Raw genomic sequence first — 25,785 nt, 5'->3', positions numbered from 1 at the left:
CAATCTGATCTGGGACCAGAACTTCGCAATGCGAGTCATTGGGACAATGGTGGTAATGAGGTGCAATGAAATAAAAGTGTAAATTGTGAAAAAAAATCAGAGAAACAGACTTTAAAAATAAATTACTTTAAAACCAAACAACAATAAGTGGGGCAAATCAAAGCAAAAGCTTACTATATTTAGTTTTTATAAATATGCCACATAGGTGAAGCAAACTCGGCATGTGTTACAAATATGAGTCATCTTAGGTAAGAAGCTAATGAGCTAAAAAGGGATCACATATGTGTTGTATTCTTTTTATGACTTTTTAATCTGAAATCAAGTACTGGACGAACAGACATATCCTCTGCTTAAGTATTGGGAAGATAGACACCATTGTTTTTAGTCCCACTTCAAGCTACCAACTCCAGCCATATTCCCAGCCACATTCTCATTCTAAGCCAGTCTGTTAGCAATCTTGGTATCATACTTGGGCGAGTGTCTATTTGGAGTTTGCACATTCTCTTGGTATCTGTGTGAATTTCCTCCATGTGCTCCGATTTCCTCTGTGTGAGAGAGAGAGAGAGTTGGACAAAGGGAGAGTCAAAGAGAGAGTTGATCTGTGGAAGAGGCGATGAGTGGGTGAAATGTAGAAAGTTAGTGCTCATTCTTTCTTTTCTATTTTTAGATGTGCAGCTGAGGTGGATTGTAGTGTCCAGGGGTTTGCTGACTAGGTGAATTGGCTGTGCTTAATGTACAATTGTGGGGATAGGTTGGGGTGCTGGGTGGGATGCTCTTTGGAGCATCTGTGTGGACTCCATGGGCCAAATTGCCTCTTTTAACACTGTAAGGATTCTATAATTTTCCCTAATTCTGCGACAAGCTTCCAATCTCATATTTGTGCCGTCACTACTGCTGCCTATTCCTAATTCTCAATTACAGCAGCCAACTGTGCTGCTGTCTCTGCTCATGTGGTGTGGAAATCTTTATTGATGCCTTGATTACTTGACTTGACTGTTCCAATGTACTTTTGATTGATCATCCACATTCTATTCTTCATAAACTTGATGACATCCAAAACCATGCTGTCCCTGTCTTAATTCATTGCCCTACTGCCCCTTTGTATACTGACCTACACTGGCTTTTGATCAAGCAGCATTTTGAGTTTAAAATTCTCATCCCTGTTTTCAGATCCCTTCATGTATTTGTCCCTTCTATCTCTTTAATCTCCTCTAGATAGAGAACCTTCCAAAATATCAGCTCTCTTTCAATCCTGGCCCCTTGTGAATTCTGATTATAATTGCTCCACCACTAGTGGATATAGAGTCATAGAGATGTACAGAATGAAAACAGACCCTTCGGTCTAACTGGTCCATACCGACCAGATATCCTAACCTAATCTAGTCCCATTTTCCAACACTTGGCCCATATCCCTCTAAACCCTTCCTATTCACATACTCATCAAAATGACTTTTAAATGTTGTAATTGTACCAGCCTCCACCACTTCCTCTGACAGCTCATTCCATACACGCACCACCCTCTGCGTGAAAAAGTTGCCCTTACATTTAAATCTTTCCCCTCTCACCCTAAACCTAAGCCCTCTAAGTTCTGGACTCCCCCACCCCAGGGAAAATACCTTGTCTATTTACCCTATCCATGCCCCTCATGATTTTGTAAACCTCTATAAGGTCACCCCTCAGCCTCCAATGCTCACAGGACAATAGCCCTAGCCCATTCAGCCCCTCCCTATAGCTCAAATCCTCCAACCATGGCAACATCCTTGTAAATCATTTCTGAAACCTTTCAAGTTCCACATCTTTCCGATAGGAAGGGGATCAGAATTGCACGCAGTATTCCAAAAGTGGCCTAACCAATGTCCTGTATAGCTGCAACATGACCTCCCAACTCCGACACTCATTACTCTGACCAATAATGGAAAGCCAACCAGATGCCTTCTTCACTATCCTATCTGTCTGCGACTCTACTTTCAAGGATGCCTTCAGTTGCCTCCTCCCAAGGATTTAAAATTTTCCCCTCAGACCTCTGTGCCTTTCTTGCTCCATTAATCAAGTTCTTCAAAGTCCTCTCTTTGACCAAACTTTTGTTCATCTGACTTAATATCTCTATATGTGATTTGTTATCATGCTTTGTTTCATAATGCTCCTTGGAATGTTTCATTATGTTAACAATGCTATATAAAATATAAGATGTTGTAGTGATAACTTAGTTCTTTGGTGCCATGTTTAATAGTAAATGCCTATGCTTATATTTTGAAAAGGGTGAGCAGTTGACTTCATTGATCATAGACTTTCTGAGTTTCTTTTAATGAGTTTCCCCAAGCACTTTTCATTTCAGATTTCTAGCATCCACAACATATTGCTTTTAATAGAATACAGCACAATGTTTATCACTGTACAGTTACAATTTGTACAGACTGTCAGCTGGCTTCCTTCTAATTGTTAAGTGACCTGATTTTTTGCACTGACAGCAGCACTTTCTTTTATCCCCTTTTACAAACAGGCTACAGGAGTTGTTCTTCCAGCATTCCGCCAGTATCCTTTCCAAAAAACACTCCAGCGAAATAAGCTTCAAAGTCAAGCAAAGTGGCTCCAAGTAATGCACATTAAAGTTCAGTTTATTAAGTTGTATCAAAAGTTTAAAAGCATATTTATATCATGATTTAAAGCAATTTTGTCCAGCTTTTGAATTAAAACTTTATATTACGTATTATTTTGTTTCAGATTTTCATTGAAATACTTTTCTTATTTGGCAATAAATTAAAAAGAGAAGTTAATTTACAAATAACAAAGAATGAGAGAAAAAAACATTATGCATGTATCCATGTACACAAGGGAACCAGATTAGTTGAACTTGAGAACCATGGAAAATGCATTTTCACAATGTCTGTTAAAAGTATTCTTTCATAAAATTTGACTTATATTTAGATACAAGTAAGGTCAGAATATAGTATTCATTCAACATTACATTAGAATTTTATAAATCTTAGTTAAGTGTATAAATACAGAAAGTAATGCAACATTGCTCTTTGATTGCCAATATGGAAGATTTATAGTTAATTTAATATCTAAATATTGCATTTTTATCTTGCAGGAAAATAATTCTATTAAAATGTACCATTGCACTTCACGCACATCAGATGAGCAGTCAGTTCAAAACATAGCAGAGATGGCACCATCTGAAAATCATATCACGACGGCTCAATTATTGCACACTATCAGATACGGAATGCATCAAAATGAGGACATAATCCAAATAAACAGGTTACTCTTTTATCTATTTCAAACATTAGTCCATATATACAAATCTGAAGACTAACGAGATTATCAATATGGCTGACATATTTTGTTATCAAACTTTTATTACATTTGTAGCCTTTTAAAGGAAAACCACAGAACGAAAGGAATGAACAGCAAACTTCTCGAAGAAGCCTTAATCCTGTACTCCCGAAAGACAAAGGAAATGCATTAAGCTGTAAACAGATAACTTGTAAAAAGAAATGTTGTAAAGTTTCAATTTTTTTTTCATAAACAGTTCGATAATTCCATTTCATAATACCAGTTATTTTTAAAATTTCCCAATGATAGGACGGCTTATGTGTGTATTTTGTGTGTTTTACTAAGTGACATGTGACATCAATATTAATACAAAGGAAGATGAACAACATTAAGCAATGCAGACTTTACCTACGAATTGGGGAGGGATATGAGTTTTACAAAAAAGCTTTGCAATCGTTATGCATTACTAATCTGCTTTGTAACTCCTGTTTCACCTGTTCTTTTTTTGAATAGAATTCTGCTTTACTGTCCTTAGAGTGTGCTGGATTGATTTGTCTTATCAGCATCTCCATTGATTTCTGTGTTTTACCTTCTTAAAATTACTGTCAAATGAACTTCACAGAAATAAATAAAAGCTTCACCACTATTGTAACTTTGAGAATAACAGTCATCAAGATGGTGAAGCCCATGAAAATATAATGAACTCCAACATAACTTGAAAATGTACATGTATTTCAGTTCTGCTGGTAAATTAGCATTCAGTGTAATTGGTTTTTGGAATACTTACTACCTGTACTGTATTTGTATTATAATTTTATAAATATTTTTAAAAAGGTACCAAGTCATATTAACCACGGTTTAAGGAGATTGCATTATTGTAGATCAACAAAGTACCGATTGTTCTCTTCACTTCCAAACAAATGTTTAGTTATCTTTCCAAATGTTTTGATAGAACGCCTGTCCATTGCTAATGTGACCGACAATCTTTTGTCAGTCTAGATGATGAGTGTCACTGGAAAATATAATGGGGTGGAGCAGATCAAACTTGTGCCTGAACTTACTATTTTCTAATGCTCACACACCAATATAGGTTGGAATATGTCACTATACAGTAATCACAACTCAGAATCTTTTGCTCATTTCCTTCTTCACCACAAATCCCACCAGCGATGCTTAAGATTAACTTCTTTATCACTGCCTCAGTTATCATCAGGGATCAATGCAGCAATCTGTCAAACATCACCCAGATCATTACTTACTAGATCTTGAGGGAGTTCATATTATGACTTTTGAATGGTCATATATTCAATAGGTGGGGAATTACCCGGAAGAAATTTAAATGGAATTGGTTATCAATGCATGGTGTTAAACATTGTTCAGAAAACATATTGAAAGCAAAATGTGACAAAATCATTGACTGTTACTGTTGTAATTGTTTCAGATAGCAAAGCAATCTTTCTTGTACATACAATTTTATAAATAGCATAATGTATTTACTATAAAATTGGATGAATAATTACAATCTTATTTAAGTTTTAATGGGATAGAAGAGAAGCTGATTGAATTTCCCTTTTGGTAAAATTAATAAGGCAGCATCTTGCACTGAATTGTACAGTAAAAAAATTCCAACGTAATTGCAGAATTAAAGTAAAGCATTATTGTGTTGTTCAGCTTTGAATTACTTTAGCATACTCATAATGACAAATAAAATTTACTAACAGCCATAGGGACAAAGAAAAATGATAATTATATAAATCACAATGCTTTTCATGCAGTATTGCTTAACAAATATTCATTATTTCTTGCAGCACAAAGAATACAAAATAGGCATTTCTTTCAAAAAGATTCCTGTATATATTGTTTATTTTTAAAAAAGCATTGATTGCACCTGAAAGTTTAGATTAGCTTATGCGTTGCATGGTTTAGAAATAACCAGAAAGAGTTGGAACATTAATCTGTGCAAGGAAAAAGAGAGAGACACAGAAAACGCCAAATGTACACTTTCTGTCCCTTCAATATGATGCAATGTGCTTCAATTATTACAAATGTCCTGTTTAGCTACCAAAATCACTTTTATCTTGTGAACGAATAACCAGTATGGTGAATGTGTCATATTATGTGAGACTGTATCTTGGATTTCATCCCAAATGTGATCACTGAAAGGTAAATATTGAAGATGCCCAATGTGCAGACCAAGCTTGTGTTTAGAAGATCATGTGACTTCTGCAAAGGAATGATTCTGAAAAATAGAAAATGGTGGACATTTAATTCCATTAACTCTGAATACAGTGACACATGTTGCATCGGTAGCAATCAAATAGAGTCATAGAGTCATACAGCCCAGAAACAGAACCATCGGTCCATCTTGCCTGCACCAACCAGACATCCCAGTCTGACCTAGTCCCATTTACCAGCATTTGGCTCATATCCTGCTCAATCATTCCTATCTATATACATATCCAGATGCCTTCTAAATGTTGTAATTGTACCAGTCTCTACCACTTCATCTGGCAGCTCATTCCATACATTCACTGCCCTCTGCGTGAAAAAGTTACCCCTCAGGTCCTTTTTAAATCTTTCCGTTGTCTATGTCCTCTAATTTTGGACTCACCCACCCCAGGGAAAATGACTTTGGCTATTCACCCTATCATGCCCCTCAGGATTTTATAAACCACTATACATAAACTTCTAATTCTTCCATTTAACCTGCTTGCAATTTTTCAAAAAATTATGTCTGCAGCATCACTTTTCAGAACATACTATTCAAATGTTGATATAAATGAATCTATCTTGGAGGCTGGGTTCATTAAATGAGTAACTTAATTTGATAGATGTAGTTATAATTGCAATCAACATGTAGCATTAGATAACATTGTTACAGTTTAACCTGTTGATTTAAACAATGAAAATAAATCAAATCTGTTAAAATCACAAAGTTCTGATGAATGAACAGTATTAATCAATTTGTTAAAAATAGTGCATCACATTTTCATCCCTGATTATGGGAATATCACATAATCTCTGTTTGCAACCATACAGTTTCCAGAATTGCAACATTTCACACATATTGCATTGGCATGAAAATGCAGTCTGGAGAATATTTTATGCATTTCATAGTTCTAAAATGAGGACTTCAGATGATCAAAATAAATTGTAAATTAAGTAGCAGAATCCAAGTTTCCATTTCTTTGTAGGAATGCACCATAGATAGAGGTTGCACAACAGTTTTCAGGCCACTCAATACCAAACAGTAAATCAAATAGTTATGATAGATTACCAACCAAAGAACAATTCTATTCAGTAGGGTGTTCTTAGTCAGTCTTTTTCATGGAAAAATGGATGATCAAAGGATGTAGAAGCAGAAGTAGGCCATTTGATCCATTGAGTTAACAACATCTACATAACAGTTTGAAATCTTTATTAATTAAATATCTGTCTTGCTGAGCCTTCAATATACTTAACAATGCGGCTTGATACCCCCAGTGAAAACTGACTCAGCTTCTATTGAGTTCACTTCATCTACATAATAGTCTCTCACAATGTTTGAATTCCTTATTAATTGAAAATCTGTCAGTCTCAGCCTTGAATATACTTAACAACCTAACTCGACACCCCCTGTCAGAACTGACTCAGCGTTTTATTGACAAATTGCAACATTACTCGAATATTTGAAGGCTGCAATTAAATTACATTAATGTGATGTACACTATGGGATTTATGTATGTATATAAATGTTATTTATTATAATTTTGGGTTTCTGGGTTTTGTGTTGGTAACCAAAGCGTTTTCTATGTGTCAGGTCGACTTGTAAGTAATTCTGTAACCATGGGTGATTTATTTTAAAGCTGTTTTGAAGTCTGGCTTTAGAGCTAATATGTTTTGTGCACAACTGATGGAATTTTATTTGTTAGATTGTTTTACAGACCAGAAAGTTAAAGGGCCTCAAGGTTCGTTAGAGATTTCTGGAATGTTTTTGTTTTAAGCTTAGGGAAAACACCCAAATCTTAAAGAGGGAGATTTTATGTAGACCTGTGAAATCCTTATAATAGTGTGATTGTATAGGTCCATGATTTTGAGAATGGCAAGATATATCAAGAACTAGTTTACCTTAGAGTGCGAAACCACAGAGTCACACAGCATGGAAACTGAGTCTTTGGTCCAACTAGTCCATGCTGATCATGTTCCCAAATTAAACTAGTTCCACCTTCCTGCATTTGGCCCATATCCCTCCAAAACATTCCTAATCGTGTACTTATCCAAATGTCATTTAAACATTGTAATTGTACCTTCATCCATCACTTCCTCTGGGAGTTCTTTTCATACACGAACCACTTTCTGTGTAAAAAACAAGTTGCCCTTCACGTCCTTTTTAAGCCTTTCCTCCTCTCACTTTAAAAAATGCCCCCTAGTTTTGAACTAGCGCAGCAGGCCAGGCAGCATCCGAGGAGCAGGAGAATCGACGTTTCGGGCATAAGCCCTTCTTCAGGAAAGGGCTTCCTGAAGAAGGGCTTATGCCCGAAATGTCAATTCTCCGGCTCCTAGGATGCTGCCTGGTCTGCTGCGCTTTTCCAGCACCACACTTTTCAACTCTGGTCTCCAGCATCTGCAGTCCTCACTTTCTCCTAGGTTTGAACTAGCCCACCTTAAGGAAAAGACCTTTGTTATTCACTTTTCATGATTTCATAAATTTCTGTATGGTCACCTATCAATCTCATAAGCTTCAGTGAAAAATGTCCCAGCCCATCCAGCCTATTTTTGAAACGCAAATTCTCCATTCCCAGCAACATCCTTGTAATTGTTTCTGAACTCTCTCCAGTTTAATAATACCATTCCTCTAACAGGGCAACCAGAACTGCACACAGTATTCCAGAAAAGGCCTCAACATAACGTCCCAAATCCAATACTCCAAGGTCTGAGCAAGGAAGGCAAGCATGCTAAATGCCTTCTTAACCATCTTCTTACCTGTGACACAAATTTCAAAGAATAATGTACCTGAACCCCTATAAGTCCTGCCCTTGGTTGATTTTGCAAAATGGAAGATGTCACATTTATCGAAATTAAACTCCATCAATTAAACTCCTCAGCCTGTTGACCCAAGTCAAGTTTTTTCTTGTAATCTTATAATAACCTTTTTCACTGTCTACTATACCACCAAATTTGGTGTCATCTACAAACTTACTAACCATGCCTCCAATATTCTCATCCAAATCATGTATATAAGTGATGAACAGAGGTGGATCCAGTACTGTTCATTGTGGAACACCACTAGTCACAACCATGAAGTCTGAAAAACAACCCTTCCTGTCTATGACCATAAAGCCAATTTTATATCCAATTAGCAAGCTCACCCCTGAATCCCATTTAATCTAACTTAGTCTACCATGTAGATTTTTTATCAAAGGATTTACTAAAATCCAAGTAAATGATGTCTACTGCTCTGCTCTCATCAAGGTTTTTGCTTACTGCCTCAAAATACTCAATCACGTTTTTGAGACACGATTTCTCTCGCGCAAAACCATGCTGACTATACCTAATTAATCCTTGCCTGTCCAAATACATGTAAACCTTATCCTTCAGAATCACCTCCAACAACTTGCCCACCACTGATGTCAGACTCACATATCTACAGTTCCCAGGCTTCTCCTTACTGCCTTTTTCAAAATAAAGGCACAACATTAGCCACTTTCCTGTAGTCCAGCATCTCACTTGTGGTTATAGATAATACAAATGTTACTGATAGGGGCCCCACAATTCCTTCCCATAGTGTTCTGGAATATACTTGATTGTATCTTGGAGATATCCACCTTTATCCACCTTTATGTTTTCTAAGACCTTTAGCACTTCCTCTTCTATAATGTGAACTCTAATTAGCATTATATCAGTCCAGAAATGTTAGGATAAAACCCTGAAGAAGTTACTTAAAACTGAATACATAAAAGCAGCTATGTGATAGCTTACTCTTGGAGCTATCCGTAGTTCCAGGCTAAAAGTTGAAGTTATAAGTGTCTTAAACCTACTGAGACACAGGGACTTTGGCGTGAGTGCTATTTGAGTTCTGTTTTTGTTATGTAACCAGGGTGCACTTTCGGTACCAGACAAAAGCTGTTTTATTTTCTTTTGATTTAATTTTGGAATTAATGGGTTATACTTGTACTGTGTTTAAAAATATTTGAATTTATATTATAAATAGATGGTTTGGTTTATTCTAGGTGATCTTCACTTGTTTTGTTAATAAACTTCTATTTGTTTGAAGTCAGCAGCATTTGAGGGACCACTTCATTAAAACCAAAACAATTCAAAACATGATGTATCAAGCCAGAATCCTCTCTAGAATCTGACATGTCAGGTAAAAACATCAACTGAGGTCAGACTACTAGCCAGGCCTCTTATAACCTGAACAAGTGAAATTGGCAGCTTCCCCCACAATTGAGGATGACTCGTTTTCACGGGATGACTGTTAAGTCCATTGGATGATCTGCAGACTCTGGCACATTTAGGATAGATGGCACTTGATGGGTTAAGATGAAGTAAATTGGAAGAATATTCTTCTTCAGCATCAACAATTACATTAACTTGTTGGCTGAATGAGTTTTCTCTGCGCAGTAAACAGTAATAGCAGTAACTTAGGCTGGAATTGTGCATTGGGAACATGTGGAGATTCTGATGAGCTGACTCGATGTCCCAACTCCTACCCAATAGCACCCTGACTTCTCCCAACAGGCCACTGCCTGACCCAACCCCCAACTCAGTAGTAATGTTCTTCAACAAAACCCTTGACCAATGTCAACTCCTTCCAAATTTCCCATCGTCCCAACATAACTCCTCCAACTATACTCACCCTGATATTCCACCAATTCACCCTAATTCAATTTGACCCTTTGACCAAAGCTAAGCACATCTACTTAGCTAATATTCTAATACATTAGCTACCCACAACCCCATGGCACCTTAACTCCCACATTCGCACAGCACCCTACACCCTCACCCCTACCCCCTCACCCAGGCTGGTACCCTACTGCCTCTCACCCACTTACCATCTTACTTCTCTTGTCCACTTCAGTAATGCCTTATCAGCTTCAACGATCTGCCATCCTCTTGTGGCCAGACAGGCCATTCAAAATGATGAATTTATGAAAATGGGCAATGAGGCATTCTGGGAAATAGAGACAAGCCTTGGCCAAAAGTGATTGCTCAAAGACTCTGGAATAAGCATGTTGCAGAATCCAGACAGGCTGAAGCTACAGACAGACAGTACGCAATTGACTCAGCAGCTGCAGACCACTCAATACACTTGAATTTGAATGGAACAGAATGCCATTCCCAGGACAATCGGAAACATCAAGTTGTTTACCAGACACAGGGGCACCTCACATCCTTATGTGGAAAGGGCCACCTGACCTACGTGCACCTAACTCCTCCAGGAATGGATACCCAAGGACCACCCTGCCATCGACATGTCAACGCCTGGTTGGGTCCAATCGCTCAGGACGATTGATCTCTGATCAATCTATTGCTGGACATCAAAGACCCTCCCAAAAGGGTGCAAAGACTTCTAAGTATAACTATCGCTGCAACACCACCCTCAGGAGCGGTAACTCGAGCTCAACCACCGAAAAAAGACGACACCCCTGGGACCACTGGGAGAAGATGACCAGACAAACATAGTCACAAGATATTTGATTAGATTATAGTGTAGATTGTTAGTTTGTAGAATATTTTATTATAATATTGTGTTAAGTAAACAAATATTTTTGTTAATTATTATTGAGTCAACTCGCAGTTATTTTGCTAGGTATAAGAGTTAAACACACTGTGTAGCAGGTGCAATACTATTTCCCTCCTCTCATCAACTTGCTGCACCCCCTCATCTACCTGGCACTCATAACAACTGTCCCATCTGCACCACCTGCACCCAAACCCCAACTTTCTCAAATCATCTTCCTCCCTATTCCCTTTTTCTTCACCCATCTGTCAACATACCCTCCCATATACTGCCTCTTACCTGTCATCATCCCACTCACTCAGAGTGTGGGGTTTCCACACTGATCCTCTCTGCTCTTCTCTTTATGGATTTCTGGATTTGTCTACACTGCTTCAAGTGAGAAGGCTGCTGGCCAAGAAAATCAGGGGGAGGACTCCAAATTATCTTATTCATTTTAGCCATTCAAGTTTAGAAACAGGGTTTCCAATCCTGGCCATAATACCTGGAACTTAATCTCAATTTGTTTCATGAGTCATAATTTCACACGACAGTCTTGTGACGCCAGGAAATCTTTCTCGACTTTATTTTTCCACGTAAGAGTACCAAATGATGATTGGTTCTGCATTGAAATATCTCTGTAAGTAGTCCTAATACAGTGTTAGGTTGGTTACAAACTGAGAATCAATCCTTTCCATTCACGTAGGACTGAACAGTGTTCACTCGGCCCAAACATAGCATAAGTTCTAGTTAAAAACAAGTGATATATACAGTCATGTTGTCAATTGGCTAATGACAAAAATGTTTAACTCATTGGCTCTGCTGAATAAAATTTGCCATGTCTTTGTTACAGTCGAGAGTGTGGTGCTGGGAAAACACAGCAGGTCAGGTAGCACCGGAGGAGCAGGAGAATCGACGTGTCGGGCATAAGCCCTTGATCAGGAATGCCCAAAACGTTGATTCTTCTGCTCCTCGAATGCAGCCTGACCAGCTATGCTTTCCCACCAACACACTCTCAACTCTGATCGCCAGACTCAACTATTTCAATGCTCTTTTTGCTGGTTTCCTTCTTCCATCCTCTATTAAACTTGAGATCACCCAAAGCTCTGCTCCCATCACCTAATTCTCACCAACTTCCATTTCCCTCTTCACCTGTTACCTTGTGACCCACATTGACTCCATTCTGCAACAATTTGGTTTGAAAATTCTTATGTTCTTATGTTCAAAACCCTACACAGTTTCACACCTCCACATCTCTGTAATCTTCTCCTAGCCCAACATCAGATCCATTTGCTGTCAAAATAACTAGAAGTCTAATATTGCACTATATTTATATGCAAGTGGTATAGCAATTGCAAGCGAGGTGCAGATGCATGGTTAAGTATCATTATCCAAAGTTTGCTGTCTGAGTTACACCATTCCAGCAATATCTTTGAGTAAATGAAATGCTGCTGTCTGTCTTTCCAGTGACCTGTATTAAATGGCCTGAAGACAAGTATTTGCTATGTATGTGATAAATTCTCACAAAACCTCTGTCCAAAAGTTAGGTTTAATCATTTCAAACACAGGTACACTTTTATTGATGCAATAGTTATTCATTACTGTCCTTCCTGGTGCTAAAACTGAATGATTACATAGGTAAAGTCTCATTTCTTAAAGTTTTAATTAAAATTTTGCTTTTATGTTTGTCCCTTTTTCTCTCAATGCAATATTTATTTGCATCTCTTTACTAAACGGATTTGAAATTCTCTCACTGATGTTTCTTTCTTAGTCTTTATGTGAATTTTGAAATGCCTCCACTTGATTGCCTAAAAATGTGGCCTATTCTTTCAGATCTCATTTGCCCATTGTTCCTCGTAGCACCATTTTCACCTGGCCTTTCACTAACTTATCAGAGTAAAAAAAATGAAATAGCCTGCACATGCAATAGCAACTTTCATTAATGGCAAGTGCTTTTAGATGCAATGTAGTATGATAATGTGGATGATAATGTAGTTGTGCTTCCAAATAGCACTGCTCATCTTTGGTACATTTCAGTATTAGTAAATAGGAAAGTTTATGACATATGGAGACCCTGTACTTATAAATGGGAGAGAAACATTTTTGATGATGGTCTTACATTAAATTAAATTAATTTATCACTAATTATCAATATTCAACATTGATTATCATAAGAAAAATATTTCCTCAGTTCTAGCAGAGCTGAAACATGCTTCTTGTAAGTCTTATTCATTAAAATATGTGTACAAATCTGCTTATAAAACTGTCAAGATTAACTACTGATATTAAAAAGACAGCATTAGAACTGAAATTAAACTTAATTTCTTGCAGCAATGCAATTCAATTATTTTAGATAGCTTATTTTGTGGAAGCCTGGAAAATGTCATTATTCCCACTACTAAATCTCAATTGGTACAATAAAAAGGTCAGAAAAAGGGGTAAAAGATTTTATTTTTGTGGTAATATACATAAATTAGCAAGCTGATTTTCTATAAAACATTAACACTGTTCAGTTAAATGAAACAGACGATGTGCACTTTTTTCAGTATGTAAATATCATTTTATTAACATCATAATGATGAACCTTTGTTAAATAACATTTTATAAATTGATTTATATATAAAATATGATAGCCATTTTACAGTACAGAACTTGACTGTTGTTGAAAAAAGACATGTTCTTGACACTTTTCATCTTGCACTCAATGGTGGAAAGGTAGCATTTTTACTCTGACTTGATTTTTGATTTGACTTGATTTATTATTGTCACATGTGCTGAGATACAGTGAAAAGTATTATATTTCATGCTAACCCAGACAAATCATATCTTACATAAATACATCAGGTAGTAGAACACAATGCAGAATATTGTGTTACAGCTACAGAGAAGGATCACCTGTAATATAGGAGATCAATTCAGAAGTCTGATAACAGCAGGGAAGAAGCTCTTAATGGTGTTAGTAAGTGTTTTCAAACATTTGCATCTTCTACCTGATGGAAGAGGGTGGACATGAGTATAACTGGTGTGGGAGAGGTCTCTGTTGATTTTGACTGCTTTCCTGAGCCAGTGGGAAGTGTAGATGGAGTCAATGGGACGAAGGCTGGTTTTCCTGATGGGCTGGGCTGCATTCACAACTCTGCAATTTCTTACGGTCTTAGGCAGAACAGCTCCTGAGTGCTGGCAATGAATTCTGTTTAGTAGGAACATTGCAATGTAGAATGCACCAGTTAATGATGATAACCATTAACTGCCAAGTTTTGTTTATATTTTAAACCAGGCACATCTGATGATTTGTCATGACATTGTCCTGAGAAATCAACCAGTGAACACCTATTGGCTATTCTGTTGAGTTTAAACGGGCACATGAGTGTGTATATATTCTCTCTCTCTCTGCAAAGAACAGGGCCCTATGGATTCATATATGTAGCTTCCAGTACATGCAAGTGTGCCATATTGTGAGCCTTCAACATAATTAGTCACAAACTCAGGATTTATCCGGATAAGTGCAAGATGAAAAGCGGTATAAAATGTGACTTGTTTGCATCAACTTTTTTGAAACGCACACAAAATATTTTGAATTATGTCATGAGCAAATCAGCAATGAGCTTTGTGGCATTATTGAATCTTTCAAAAACATACAAAAAGGGAAGTGAACTAATAAAGCAAAGCCTAAAGCACTTCACTGCACAGTATTCATTGTTCCAATGTAAAGAGTTTGTACAAATGGAATCAAAAAGTCCCTGTTAATTCCACCTCAACTCATACAGAATTCTTCTTATAAAATAATTCTGTAGGCTTAGATAATAAATTTGAAGATGTAAAATGCTAAAATACTACTATGGCTAATGTCAAAACCAACATATTTTTTACTGAATGATAGAATTAATGCGGTGCAGAAGGAGACCATTTGGCCCATTGCTTCTGCACAGGCTGTATGATCTAGTGCCAATCTCTTGCCTTTCCTCCATAGTGTTGCATATACCATTACTATCCAAATAAACTTCCAATAACTCCTTGAATGCCTTCCTTCACCACATTTCCAGGCAGGGCATTCCATATCTCAACCACTCGTTATGTAAAAAAGTTTATTCTCACATCACCCTTGCTTCATTTGTACATCGCTTTATATCTGTAGCTTCTCATTCTTGTTTCTTTACAAGTAGGAACAGCTTCATCCTATCTACTCTGTCTAACCCACTCATGATTTTGAAAACCTCAATCAGATCTCCTCTTAGCCTTCTGGTCTCCAGGAAGAACAGTGCCAATTTCTTCAATCTATGCTCATAGCTGAAGTTTTCATGCCTCAAACCATTCTTTGAAATTGATTCTGCATAATCTCCAATGTATTCACAGCTTCTGTATAACATGATGCCACTATTGTACACAATACTCTGGTTAAGGTCTAACAAGTGTCTTGTAGAAGTTCAAAAATCACCCCATGCTCTTCTACACATTACTTCATTAATAAAGCTGAATGCACTGCATGCTTTATTTACTACTCTCTCTACCTGTCTTCCATTTTCAATGGCATTCAGAAGATACTGTTGAAGAGTATTGTTAAAGGTGAAATTCCATGTGACAATTGTAATATTCATAGTTTTTTTGGATTTGTAAATAACTATAGATTATTTTTAAAAATCTGCTTTTAAATCACCTGATTTCCTCAGCATAACTTACAATATAATCAAATACATGGTTGAAGCTGTGGCTCTCCATGTTCTTGAAAGGCTCTTATGGTTTATGATTAATCTTCAATGTTTGATTGTTTTGCTTCATTTCTCACTGATTGATTACTTCATTACTTGTTGACAATGAATTGGGGGATATTAATTATTCACTGCAATGACTAATAGCCTAGTTTGGATATCAGTCAGTGGTCAATTTTATAACTGGTCCTAAAATTGGTTTGCATTATCCAATCTAAATATTAATCTCAATTGTATCCATTTCAAGTGTTGAGGTTGCATTAAGGTCAATTATAAAATTAGAGTAGTTTGATTCGAAAGATATTATGCATTTCTGTACCTAAATTAATTGTAAATCACAATAATTCATCAGCTCAAGTCTGAGTTTCTGTAAGGCTATTAACTACGGACTCCTGTGGAATCTGTGCTGCATTGTGGAAACCCACCAGATAACATCAGTTTTTGATTGAATTAATGGCTCTAGGGAAAACAGTTCCAAATGTATCTTCAAAAATGGCTTTGACATAATATTTCTGCTGAACAATCTGAAGTTTTTTTCACAAAAGCGACCAATATTTCAAGGAACGAGAGAAATCCATTCTATGAAATTATCAGTTTTGTTAATTGTTTTAAATTTTTACTGCAAAAATTGGTATGTGGTTTATATAAATATGTCTTAGTACTCCATACTTTACATAATCAAAAGCAATCTTTTGGTTGCAAGAAACATTTTGAATGCAGTATCTTAAATGTAGACGACAATTTAGGAAGTGCTATGCTCACATCTTTAAATTCCAGAAGATTTCAAAATTTGTAGTGATATAACCAGCAAAGAATGTTATATCTACATAGAACAGTAGTTGTTTGAACAACATAAAAATGACCATGATGGTATTTCAGTGGTTCAGGCACATTTTCATTAACATGACTAATTGTGAGTTATTTGCAACATTAATTGCCCTTGAGAAGGCGGTGGTGAGCTGCCCCCTTTGAACCATTACAGTCCATGTGGTCCAGGTACACTCACAGTTCAATTTTGAAGGGAGGTCCCAGATTTTAATCCCAGGATACTGAATTTCATCATGGCAGGGAAAATCTCTGCCATGGCAAAAACACAGGTTAGGGTTTATAAGTCTAGCCCTGAAATCAGCATCTCTCATTTTCTAAGTGGAAGGATTGTGGGCAGTCTTTAGTTTGTGCATGTATAGTTCCCAGAGCATCTGGCCATTTGTGGGATGTGGGAGTCAATGACAGGGCCAGTATTTGCAGCCTTGAACAGAGTGTGCTGTTGGGCTGTTCCATTGGGCAGGAGAGGATAAACCACATTACTATGCATTTGGAGTTGCATATAGACAGATCGCTGGAATGATACCTGCAGCATAGGCCTACCTAGTCTTGAGCACCCAACAACCTGTTTCTGACCTGAATGCAACCAAAGCCTCTCAACTGAGCTGGCTTCCTGGTGTAGCTCCAGTCAGTGAAATTATGGTTAAGCCTCCACAGCCTTTAGGGGAAGGTCAACTTCCAAGTCCCTTGCATCTTATGTCATCCCAGCACCAAACCCTATCTCATCTCCAACAATTCTAGTCTGAGGAATGAATCTCTACATCTGTATAAATTAACTTTCAATGTTAGAATGGTTGTAATGAACACTTTGACACTATTTAAAAGGGTGTTCAGATTGAAATGATCTTGCCCCAACATTTTTGTGGTGAGCTTAGTTCATATCAAGCATTGAGGCTTCACACCATTCAATACAATTAAATAGCAAGTTAGATAGTGAGATAGCATTTTCACTACACCAATATTCCAACAGGTAGCATACTAAACTGCACACCTATTCTTACTTGAAGTAGTTGTGCAATTTGTACATCAATAATTCAGCACCATTATGTTATTTTCAGAGACAGGAAATTCTACACCAACATTTGTCATGGGAATTTGCTTCCATGCTTGAATTTGTCCAACTGCATTGCACCGCTATTAAAAATCTTGAGCACAAATGTTCATCTTAATTCCTTGGCTGGTCAAGTGGCTCACTCATACAGCTACACATTTTCCCCACACATCTCAGAAGTAAATGGGACTTGAAACAAGGCTTCTTGGCTCAGAGGTAAGGACACTATCACTGCACCCCAAGAGGCCCCTAATTATAGAGCTACAATTAAAAAAAAAAAAATAACATATTTTTCTAATCAGCCAGTTCAGAGATATTGTTACACATCCCTAAAGCAGGTTGGACTTGAACCTGGGCCTCCTGGCACATCGGTAGGGGCACTATCACTGCACCTCAAGAGGACCCTTAATTAGAGAGCTACACTTTCTTTTTTCTAATCAGCATGTTCACACATGTTATTACACACCTCTGGAGCAGGTGGGATTTGAACTTCAACCATTTAACCCATAGGTAGGGACTCTACCTCTGCACCACAAGCAGGCCTAGCTAATTATAGAGCTACATCATGTTTACCTTAATTGAATTCAATAGGCAGGTAATCTGGCCTAACAATTTACTGCTGAGCTGTGAAGGTAAAATACATCTCATGTAGAGTCCCCAAGGCTAGGAATATAGTCAGTATTAAGTAGTGTGATCCTCATAAGGGAATTGTAGAAAAACATAACTAAATTTACCAAATCATTCCCAGGAAAGAGATTACCAACAAGTTTCACATTTTGCAACTTTTGCTTTAGTACAAATTAGAACCCATGCAAATTAAGCATGAATTAGCAGGCAAATAAAACTTCAAACAGAAAAGGTCAATTTCACTTGAAACATTTAATATAACAAATATACAGCCAGAGTTACTCACATCACTCCTCACACAAATGCAGCACTTCATACTCCCCAGTTCCAATGACATTCTTTATTTGACAGTCTTTTCCAATAACATCCTTCCACTTTGAGTTTCACCAAGGGTGATTGTTATCTCCAGGACACATTACTTTCTCTCTCAAGACAGAACAGTGCTGCCATTGTAGGTTTCCAAAGTTTATTTTCAACTGAACAATAAATAACACCCTGGTTCATGGTTTGGTCTCTTCTGAGATAACACCCAGCTCTTCAGCATTTACAACCTATTCACAGACCTGTTCTGTTTTTGTTAAGTTACCTTATGCAGTAACTCCAAGGGCTCTTGTTTCTTTCCACTTTCTCACAATTAAAGAGAAAAACTGACCTTTTCCTGAAAATGATTTGTTTCTCACAAGAGCTCATATTTCTGTCTTTTTCTTTGTGTCTGCATCTGAGCTTTCATCCTGTACCTCCTTTGAATTATATTTTGTGTTTAACCACACAGTATCCATATAGTAACTTCTTTCCAACTGGTACTTCCAGGTCAAGGGTCACCAGGTGACATGGACCAGTATCTCTTATTCTCCAAGAAAGATACAATTGATGCAAACAGATAAAAGTTATTTTCAAACATTCTTGAGAATAATTACAAATCCCACAGGCATATTTTTAAAATTACATTTTTTTCTATCTTACTGCTACTAGGTCATGGGTCATTACATTTTCAAGATTTAGAACACTGTATGTAAATTAATGGATTCACTGAAAGAAAGTGTAGACTTTTACATGGTCATTTGTATTCCAGCCTGAATGATAATTTACAATGATAAGTTACAACTTAATAATTTACACATTTTTATGTTTAATTTGTTGTTACAGTTATATAAAGGAGCTGGTGATTTAGCCACCTGTGCTGTGAAATTAAGCCATAGAATAATAATTTACAAATGCATACTTAACACAATCATCTGGAACTCATGTAAGAAATGATAATTTAAACAAGTTAACTTCTCAATTAAATAGTGCAGATACAAATTTTGGACAAGTGAGTTGTATTCATACGTTAGTATCCCAAGGCATAATTTCAAGAACTTAAATTATTCAGTGAACAGTCAAGATCTTTGATTCCAGTACCTACAAAAATTAGGACAATCCAACATTTCAAAGAAAAATCTATCATTAGTCAAAAATAAAAACAAGTGAAATCTTTAGAGAGTACTTATTGCTGCTGGGAGAGGGTGGAAGGCGACCACTTAATGCGTTTGTGTGGCATCTTCTCTTTGTGCTATTTTAATGGAGGCAATATCTCATCTAATATGAGAAGTGATCAAGAGTCCATGCTGGAGCTTGTGTTAACAGAGCACTGGAGCTTTCATAACACTAATGTGTGTAGCCTATTCATGTCAGCCTTTCTGTCATGAGGAAATGCAAGTGATGTGGATATAGTTTTCCACAAACACTTTTATGTTGTTTAATACTTTTTGGTCTGGCTGTTTATCACTTTAACTTTGTTAGCTCTTGTGTCTGCCTTCCTCAGCACCTTATTCTTACTTGATATTGATATTTTTACAGTTATAAAAATAAATGATCACAAAATCCAATAGTCTTCAAAAGTGTATTCTATTTTCTGTATTTCTAATGCATTCACGGTCAAAGGTCTGCTCCCTTTCTCCTCAGTCCGTCTCTCTGTGGTATAGCAGTTGGATTTTTCTGCATGAGTGCTGGATGCGAACTGACAGTTTCTTTTCCTTGCTATCTGCACCAGAGGCAGTTAACACAACCATTTCATTAATAGGGAAGCATAGCTTTCCAAATGGCAAAGCTGAAGTGATTCGCAATGGGAGTGTCAATTGCTATCACTAGCCCCCGTGAAGCAATATCCAGTGTGAACCCAGGAATACATTTGCAGTTCAGGCATCAGCTGACCCCTCAAAAGGACACTCCAGAAGGTGTAGCTACTTCAGTCTGTCATGATTTCAGAGATGGTGAGAGAGACCACTGTGTATTGTTAGTTACTGCATGAATTGATTCTTCCAGTGCAATGTGTTAATCCACTCTTCAGCTGTTATCATTTTCAATTTGACTCCAGTTTATGCACAATTTCCATGAATTCCTACTTATTAAAATCACAGCCTATGTGTCCTCAGTGAAGCTTATATGCCTCTCACCTTTATTGCCATATCACAGAAAAAATATTTAATATCCATCTCAACCCTTTTCTATTTCTCTGTCAGGACTCAGTGAATGAGATCCTGCCTTAACAACGCTGCGATTCAGTCAATTACCATGCTCCCTCCCCACCACTCTGACCCTACTGACAGGAAAAAACCTTTAGTGCCTTTAAAAAGGGAAATTAAATAAAGCCGGGTAAAACAATGTAAAGTTGTTTCATTGCAATAATATTATTCTTGTAGAAAGATTAAAGGCTTGAGCACAGCTCAGAAGCTGTAGTCACATTCTAGGGAGTCCTCTAATTGAAAGGAAAGTGGTGCCATTAATGATAATTTATTTAAACTATCTAGAGCTTTCGGGCTTTCCTGCTCTCACTGTAGCTAGCTGAACATATTAGGCATTGCTGATGTAGATCCAAGCTTCCATACCAACCCTTTCTGTCATATTATCAGCCCTGAACCAAAACAAGCAGGAGTCATTTTGAATTTAACATTGCTTGTCCTGAGGATAGCATAAACATTTTAGCATTTTTCCAGTTGGTACAACAGAAAACCAGAGCACTGTTTCTCTTTATTTGACTCCCTGCTTGTAGATAAACAGAAACAGCTAGTTGATACTCTTTATAAAACAGCAGAGTTTCTGAAGAAGATATATGGCTACGATAAAGTTGTACGTTAAATTGCTTCCCTCTCATTCAGTAAAGTTCTTTTATGTTTGAATGTCACACTTGATTAGATAGACAAGAAATGTGAAAAATCTCTGATGGAGTTTTTATTTTGTTGCTTTGTGTATATTCTGCTTACACAACTACATTACTCCAGAAGCTCTTAAAGTACATTGATTTTATACGTATGTCACATAGTTCATAGTTCTGAGCTTGACGGCAGCACTGAAAACAGATTGACCAGAAAAATAGGCGAGAAGTCCATTTAATTGGCACTTTGTCCACCAGTCCACCAGTGGCATACCATAGGTACTATCTACAGTACGTACTTGCAACACAACTTGCCAAGGTTTCTTCAACAGCGCTTCCTGAACTGTGACCTCCATGACTTCGAAGAACAATGGCAAATGATGCATGGTAACACCATCATCTTCAAGTTACACACATCCCGACATCAGAATTTATCATCATTCCTTCATTGTTGTTGGGTCACAATCCTGGAACTCGATACCTAACAGCACTGTTGGAACACCTTCACCAAATGGACTGGAGCAATTCAAGAAGATCCACCATCACCTTCTCAGTATCAACTAGGGATGGGTAATAAATGCTGGTCTTGCGATGTCAGTATCTTAAATGACTATAAAAAGAAAGATCTGTTCTAAATCATTCCTACCTGAAACCTAACATCTATTAATAGGTATGTCACCCTTATTGTACTTGCTATTTAGATATTTAGTGAATTAACTTTGACACATGCAAACATCATATGACCAGAACATCTTCTCCGAAGGTTGCTACTTTCAGTAATTTTGCTTATTATTGCAAAGAGGTCATTTTTGTAAATAATTAGGCCTTTCCTATTGTAGTCTGACTGTCAGGCACAGTTGAAAGTTCAGCTAGTGTAATCTCAAACAAGTGTTGTAGTCTATTATCTAGTCTTCTTCAGCAGAGGGGTGATAGATATAGGGAATTTAAATTGAAGCCCTTCATGAAAATCTACAACAGAAGCTATTATAAAGCATTTCTATAAAATGTGATAAGTAGGTACATTTACTTGCACCTTTTGTATTTATCCTGTCTTTATTTTAATATTTTCCCTAACATGCCAAAAACCTTATTACAAACAATATTAGTAGAGAAAATAAAATGACAATTAAGTAAGGCATTTGACAAGGTTCCCCATGGGAGACTGATTAGCAAGGTTAGATCTCATGGAATACAGGGAGAACTAGCCATTTGGATACAGAACTGGCTCAAAGGTAGAAGACAGAAGGTGGTGGTGGAGGGTTGGTTTTCAGGCTGGAGGCCTGTGACCAGTGGAGTGCCACAAGGATCAGTGCTGGGCCCTCTACTTTTTGTCATTTACATAAATGATTTGGATACGAGCATAAGAGGTACAGTTATTAAGTTTGCAGATGACACCAAAATTGGAGGTGTAGTGGACAGCTAAGAGGGTTACCTCAGATTACAACAGGATCTGGACCAGATGGGCCAATGGGCTGAGAAGTGGCAGATGGAGTTTAATTCAGATAAATGCGAGGTGCTATATTTTGGGAAAGCAAATCTTAGCAGGACTTATACACTTAACGGTAAAGTCCTAGGGAGTGCTGCTGAACAAAAGGACCTTGGAGTGCAGGTTCATAGCTTCTTGAAAGTGGAGTCGCAGGTAGATATGATAGTGAAGAAGGCGTTTGGTATGCTTTCCTTTATTGATCAGAGTATTGAGTCCAGGAGTTGGAAGGTCATGTTGCGGCTGTACAGGACATTGGTTAGGCCACTATTCTGATCTCCTTCTGATCGGAAAGATGTTGTGAAACTTGAAAGAGTTCAGAAAAGGTTTACAAGGATGTTGCCAGGGTTGGAGGATTTGAGCTACTGGGAGAGGCTGAACAGGCTGGGGCTGTTTTCCCTCGAGCGTCGGAGACTGAGGGGTGACCTTATAGAGGTTTACAAAATTATGAGGGGCATGGATAGGGTAAATAGGCAAAGTCTTTTCCCTGGGGTGGGGAAGTCCAGAACTAGAGGGCATGGGTTTAGGGTGAGAGGGGAAAGATATAAAAGAGACCTAAGGGGCAACTTTTTCACGCAGAGGGTGGTATGTGTATGGAATGAGCTGCCAGAGAATGTGGTGGAGGCTGGTACAATTGCAACATTTAAGAGGCATTTGTATAGGTATATGAATAGGAAGGGTTTGGAGGGATATGGGCCGGGTGCTGGCAGGTGGGACTAGATTGGGTTGGGATATCTGGTCGGCATGGACAGGTTGGACCAAATGGTCTATTTCAATGCTGTACATCTCTATGACTCTATGACTCTAATTGAAAGAAAATAGTAACTCCTAAGCTGCCTTCTTTCCTTTGTTCTGGAATTGCATATCTGTTGTGGGATGACCACAGTTAGAAGCATTACAACAGATCAAGGTGTAAGATTCAAATCCCATCATAGTAGTTGGCAGAATTTAATTCAGTAAATAAATCTGATATTAACAGTAATATCTCAGTAATAATGACCACTATCATCAATTTTTGTCAAACGTATATGGTTCACTAATGACAATAAGTAAATGAAATCTGCCATCCTTAGCTAGTCTGATCTATGTGTGGCTCCAGGTCCACATCAATTTGATTAACTCTTAACTATGTTTGGGTCGGTGTTGACTAGGTGGGCAGGATGGCTTGCTTTCATACTGTTGGGATTCTATGACTCTATGATTTTACGCCTCCAACGGCCCAGCAACCCACTCTGTTCAAGGGAATTAGGAATGGACAATAAATGTTGGCCTTACTAGCAGTGTTCCCCTTTATTTCCTTCTGTACTGACCTCCAAGGTCTGTGTGTGGCAGTGACTTCCAGAACCCAACGTTAATGTTGCGTATGTTGTTAACACATCGATCGCTGTGCACAGACCCTCAGAGCAGCTGTGTGCATGCACAGCTTAGAAGCGATGTTGCTCACCCTAGTGAGCTATACCAACCAAATATCCCAACCCAATCTAGTCCTACCTGCCAGCACCTGGCCCATATCCCTCCAAACCTTTCCTATTCATAGACCCATCCAGATGCCTTTTAAATGTTGCAACTGTACCAGCCTCCACCACTTCCTCTGCCAGCCCATTCCACACATGCACCACCCTCGGTGTGAAAACGTTGCCCCTTAGTTCTCTTTTACGTCTTTCCCTTCTCACCCTTAACCTATGCCCTCTAGTTCTGGACTCCCCCATCCCAGTGAAAAGACTTTGTCTATTTACTCTCTCCATGCCCCTCATGATTTTATAAATCTCTATAAGGTCACCCCTCAGCCTCCGACGCTCCAGGGAAAACAGCCCTAGGTTATTCACCCTCTCCCTATAGCTCAAATCCTCCAACCCTGGCAACATCCTTGTAAATCTTTTCTCGACAATGCAATTTTGTCAGTGTGGCTTAGAAGCCAAGTCAAATAAGAAATATGACATGATATATTTATTTTGGCAAGCTGACAATTGTATTCTCTTAAATTAATTTATTATGTAAACATGATTTTAGGCTGTTCAGACATCACAGTGTAACACTAAATGTAATTTCCAACTGAAATCAACATCTCCTTTGTGCTTATTTTCATAGGCCTCCATAACAATACTCTCAATGTTTACTAAGGACTGGCTATAGAACATAGAACATACAACAGTACAGCACAGCACAGCCCTTCAACCCTCGATGTTGTGCCGACCTTTTATCCTACTCTAAGATCAAACTAACCAACATACCCTTCATTGTACTGTCATCCATATGCCAATCCAAGAGTTGTTTAAATGTCCCCAATGTATCTGACTCTACTACCACCGCTGGCAGTGCATTCCATGCACCCACCACTCTCTGTGTAAAGAACCAACCTCTGACATCACCCTTAAGTCTTCCTCTAATCACCTTAAAATTATGCCCCCTTGTGATAGCCATTCTTTACTCAGCGGGTTGTGAGTTCATGGAATGCCCTGCCAGTATCAGTGGTGGACTCTCCCTCTTTATGGTCATTCAAGCGGGCATTGGATAAGCATATGGAGGTTATTGGGCTAGTGTAGGTTAGGTAGGCTTCGGTCGGCGCAACATCGAGGGCCGCAGGGCCTGTACTGCACTGTATTTTTCTATGTTCTATGTTCTATTTCTGCCCTTGGAGAAAGTCTCTGACTGTTCACTCTACCTATGCCTCTCATCATCTTGTACACCTCTAACAAGTCACCTCTCCTCCTCTTCGCTCCAATGAGAAAAGCTCTAGCTCCCTCAGCCTTTCTTCATAAGACACACCCTCCAGTCTAGGCAGCATCCTGGTAAATTTCCTCTGCACCCTCTCTAAAGCTTCCACATTCTTCCTATAATGAGGTAACAAGAACTGAACATAATATTCCAATTGTAGTCTAAACTGGACTCTGCAGAGCTGCAGCATTACCTCACAGCTCTTAAACCCAATTTCCCCTGCTAGTGAACATCCAACAATATTGAAGAGTGCATTATAAAAATACCCAA

At 37.9% G+C, this 25,785-nt stretch overlaps 2 protein-coding genes across 4 annotated transcripts in view; one reads left to right on the top strand and one right to left on the bottom strand.

Moving 5' to 3' along the window:
- Positions 1 to 3,481, top strand: part of LOC140480040 (uncharacterized) — a 46,204-nt gene extending 42,723 nt beyond the window's left edge. The window contains exons 4-6 of the mRNA XM_072574592.1: positions 2,501 to 2,593; positions 3,092 to 3,261; positions 3,373 to 3,481. Coding sequence (XP_072430693.1) covers positions 2,501 to 2,593; positions 3,092 to 3,261; positions 3,373 to 3,469 — 360 coding nt within the window. The 3' untranslated portion in view covers positions 3,470 to 3,481. The remainder of the gene's footprint in view (positions 1 to 2,500; positions 2,594 to 3,091; positions 3,262 to 3,372) is intronic.
- A 1,923-nt stretch (positions 3,482 to 5,404) lies between these two features.
- The window catches only part of LOC140480041 (phospholipid phosphatase-related protein type 5-like), a 134,889-nt gene continuing 114,508 nt past the window's right edge, over positions 5,405 to 25,785 (bottom strand). The window contains exon 6 of one of the 3 annotated variants that reach the window (XM_072574594.1): positions 5,405 to 5,515. In XM_072574594.1, coding sequence (XP_072430695.1) covers positions 5,489 to 5,515 — 27 coding nt within the window. In that variant the 3' untranslated portion in view covers positions 5,405 to 5,488. Of the gene's footprint in view, positions 5,516 to 13,513; positions 21,928 to 25,785 lie in introns of those variants that run through there. The other 2 variants (XM_072574596.1, XM_072574593.1) reach the window with 2 other exon arrangements.

This window comes from Chiloscyllium punctatum, chromosome 7 (assembly GCF_047496795.1).
Source record: "Chiloscyllium punctatum isolate Juve2018m chromosome 7, sChiPun1.3, whole genome shotgun sequence".
NCBI classification, from domain to species: Eukaryota; Metazoa; Chordata; class Chondrichthyes; order Orectolobiformes; family Hemiscylliidae; genus Chiloscyllium; species Chiloscyllium punctatum.
The sequence above is the reverse complement of the archived record's forward strand: the minus strand, read 5'-3'. Positions and strand labels throughout refer to the sequence as shown.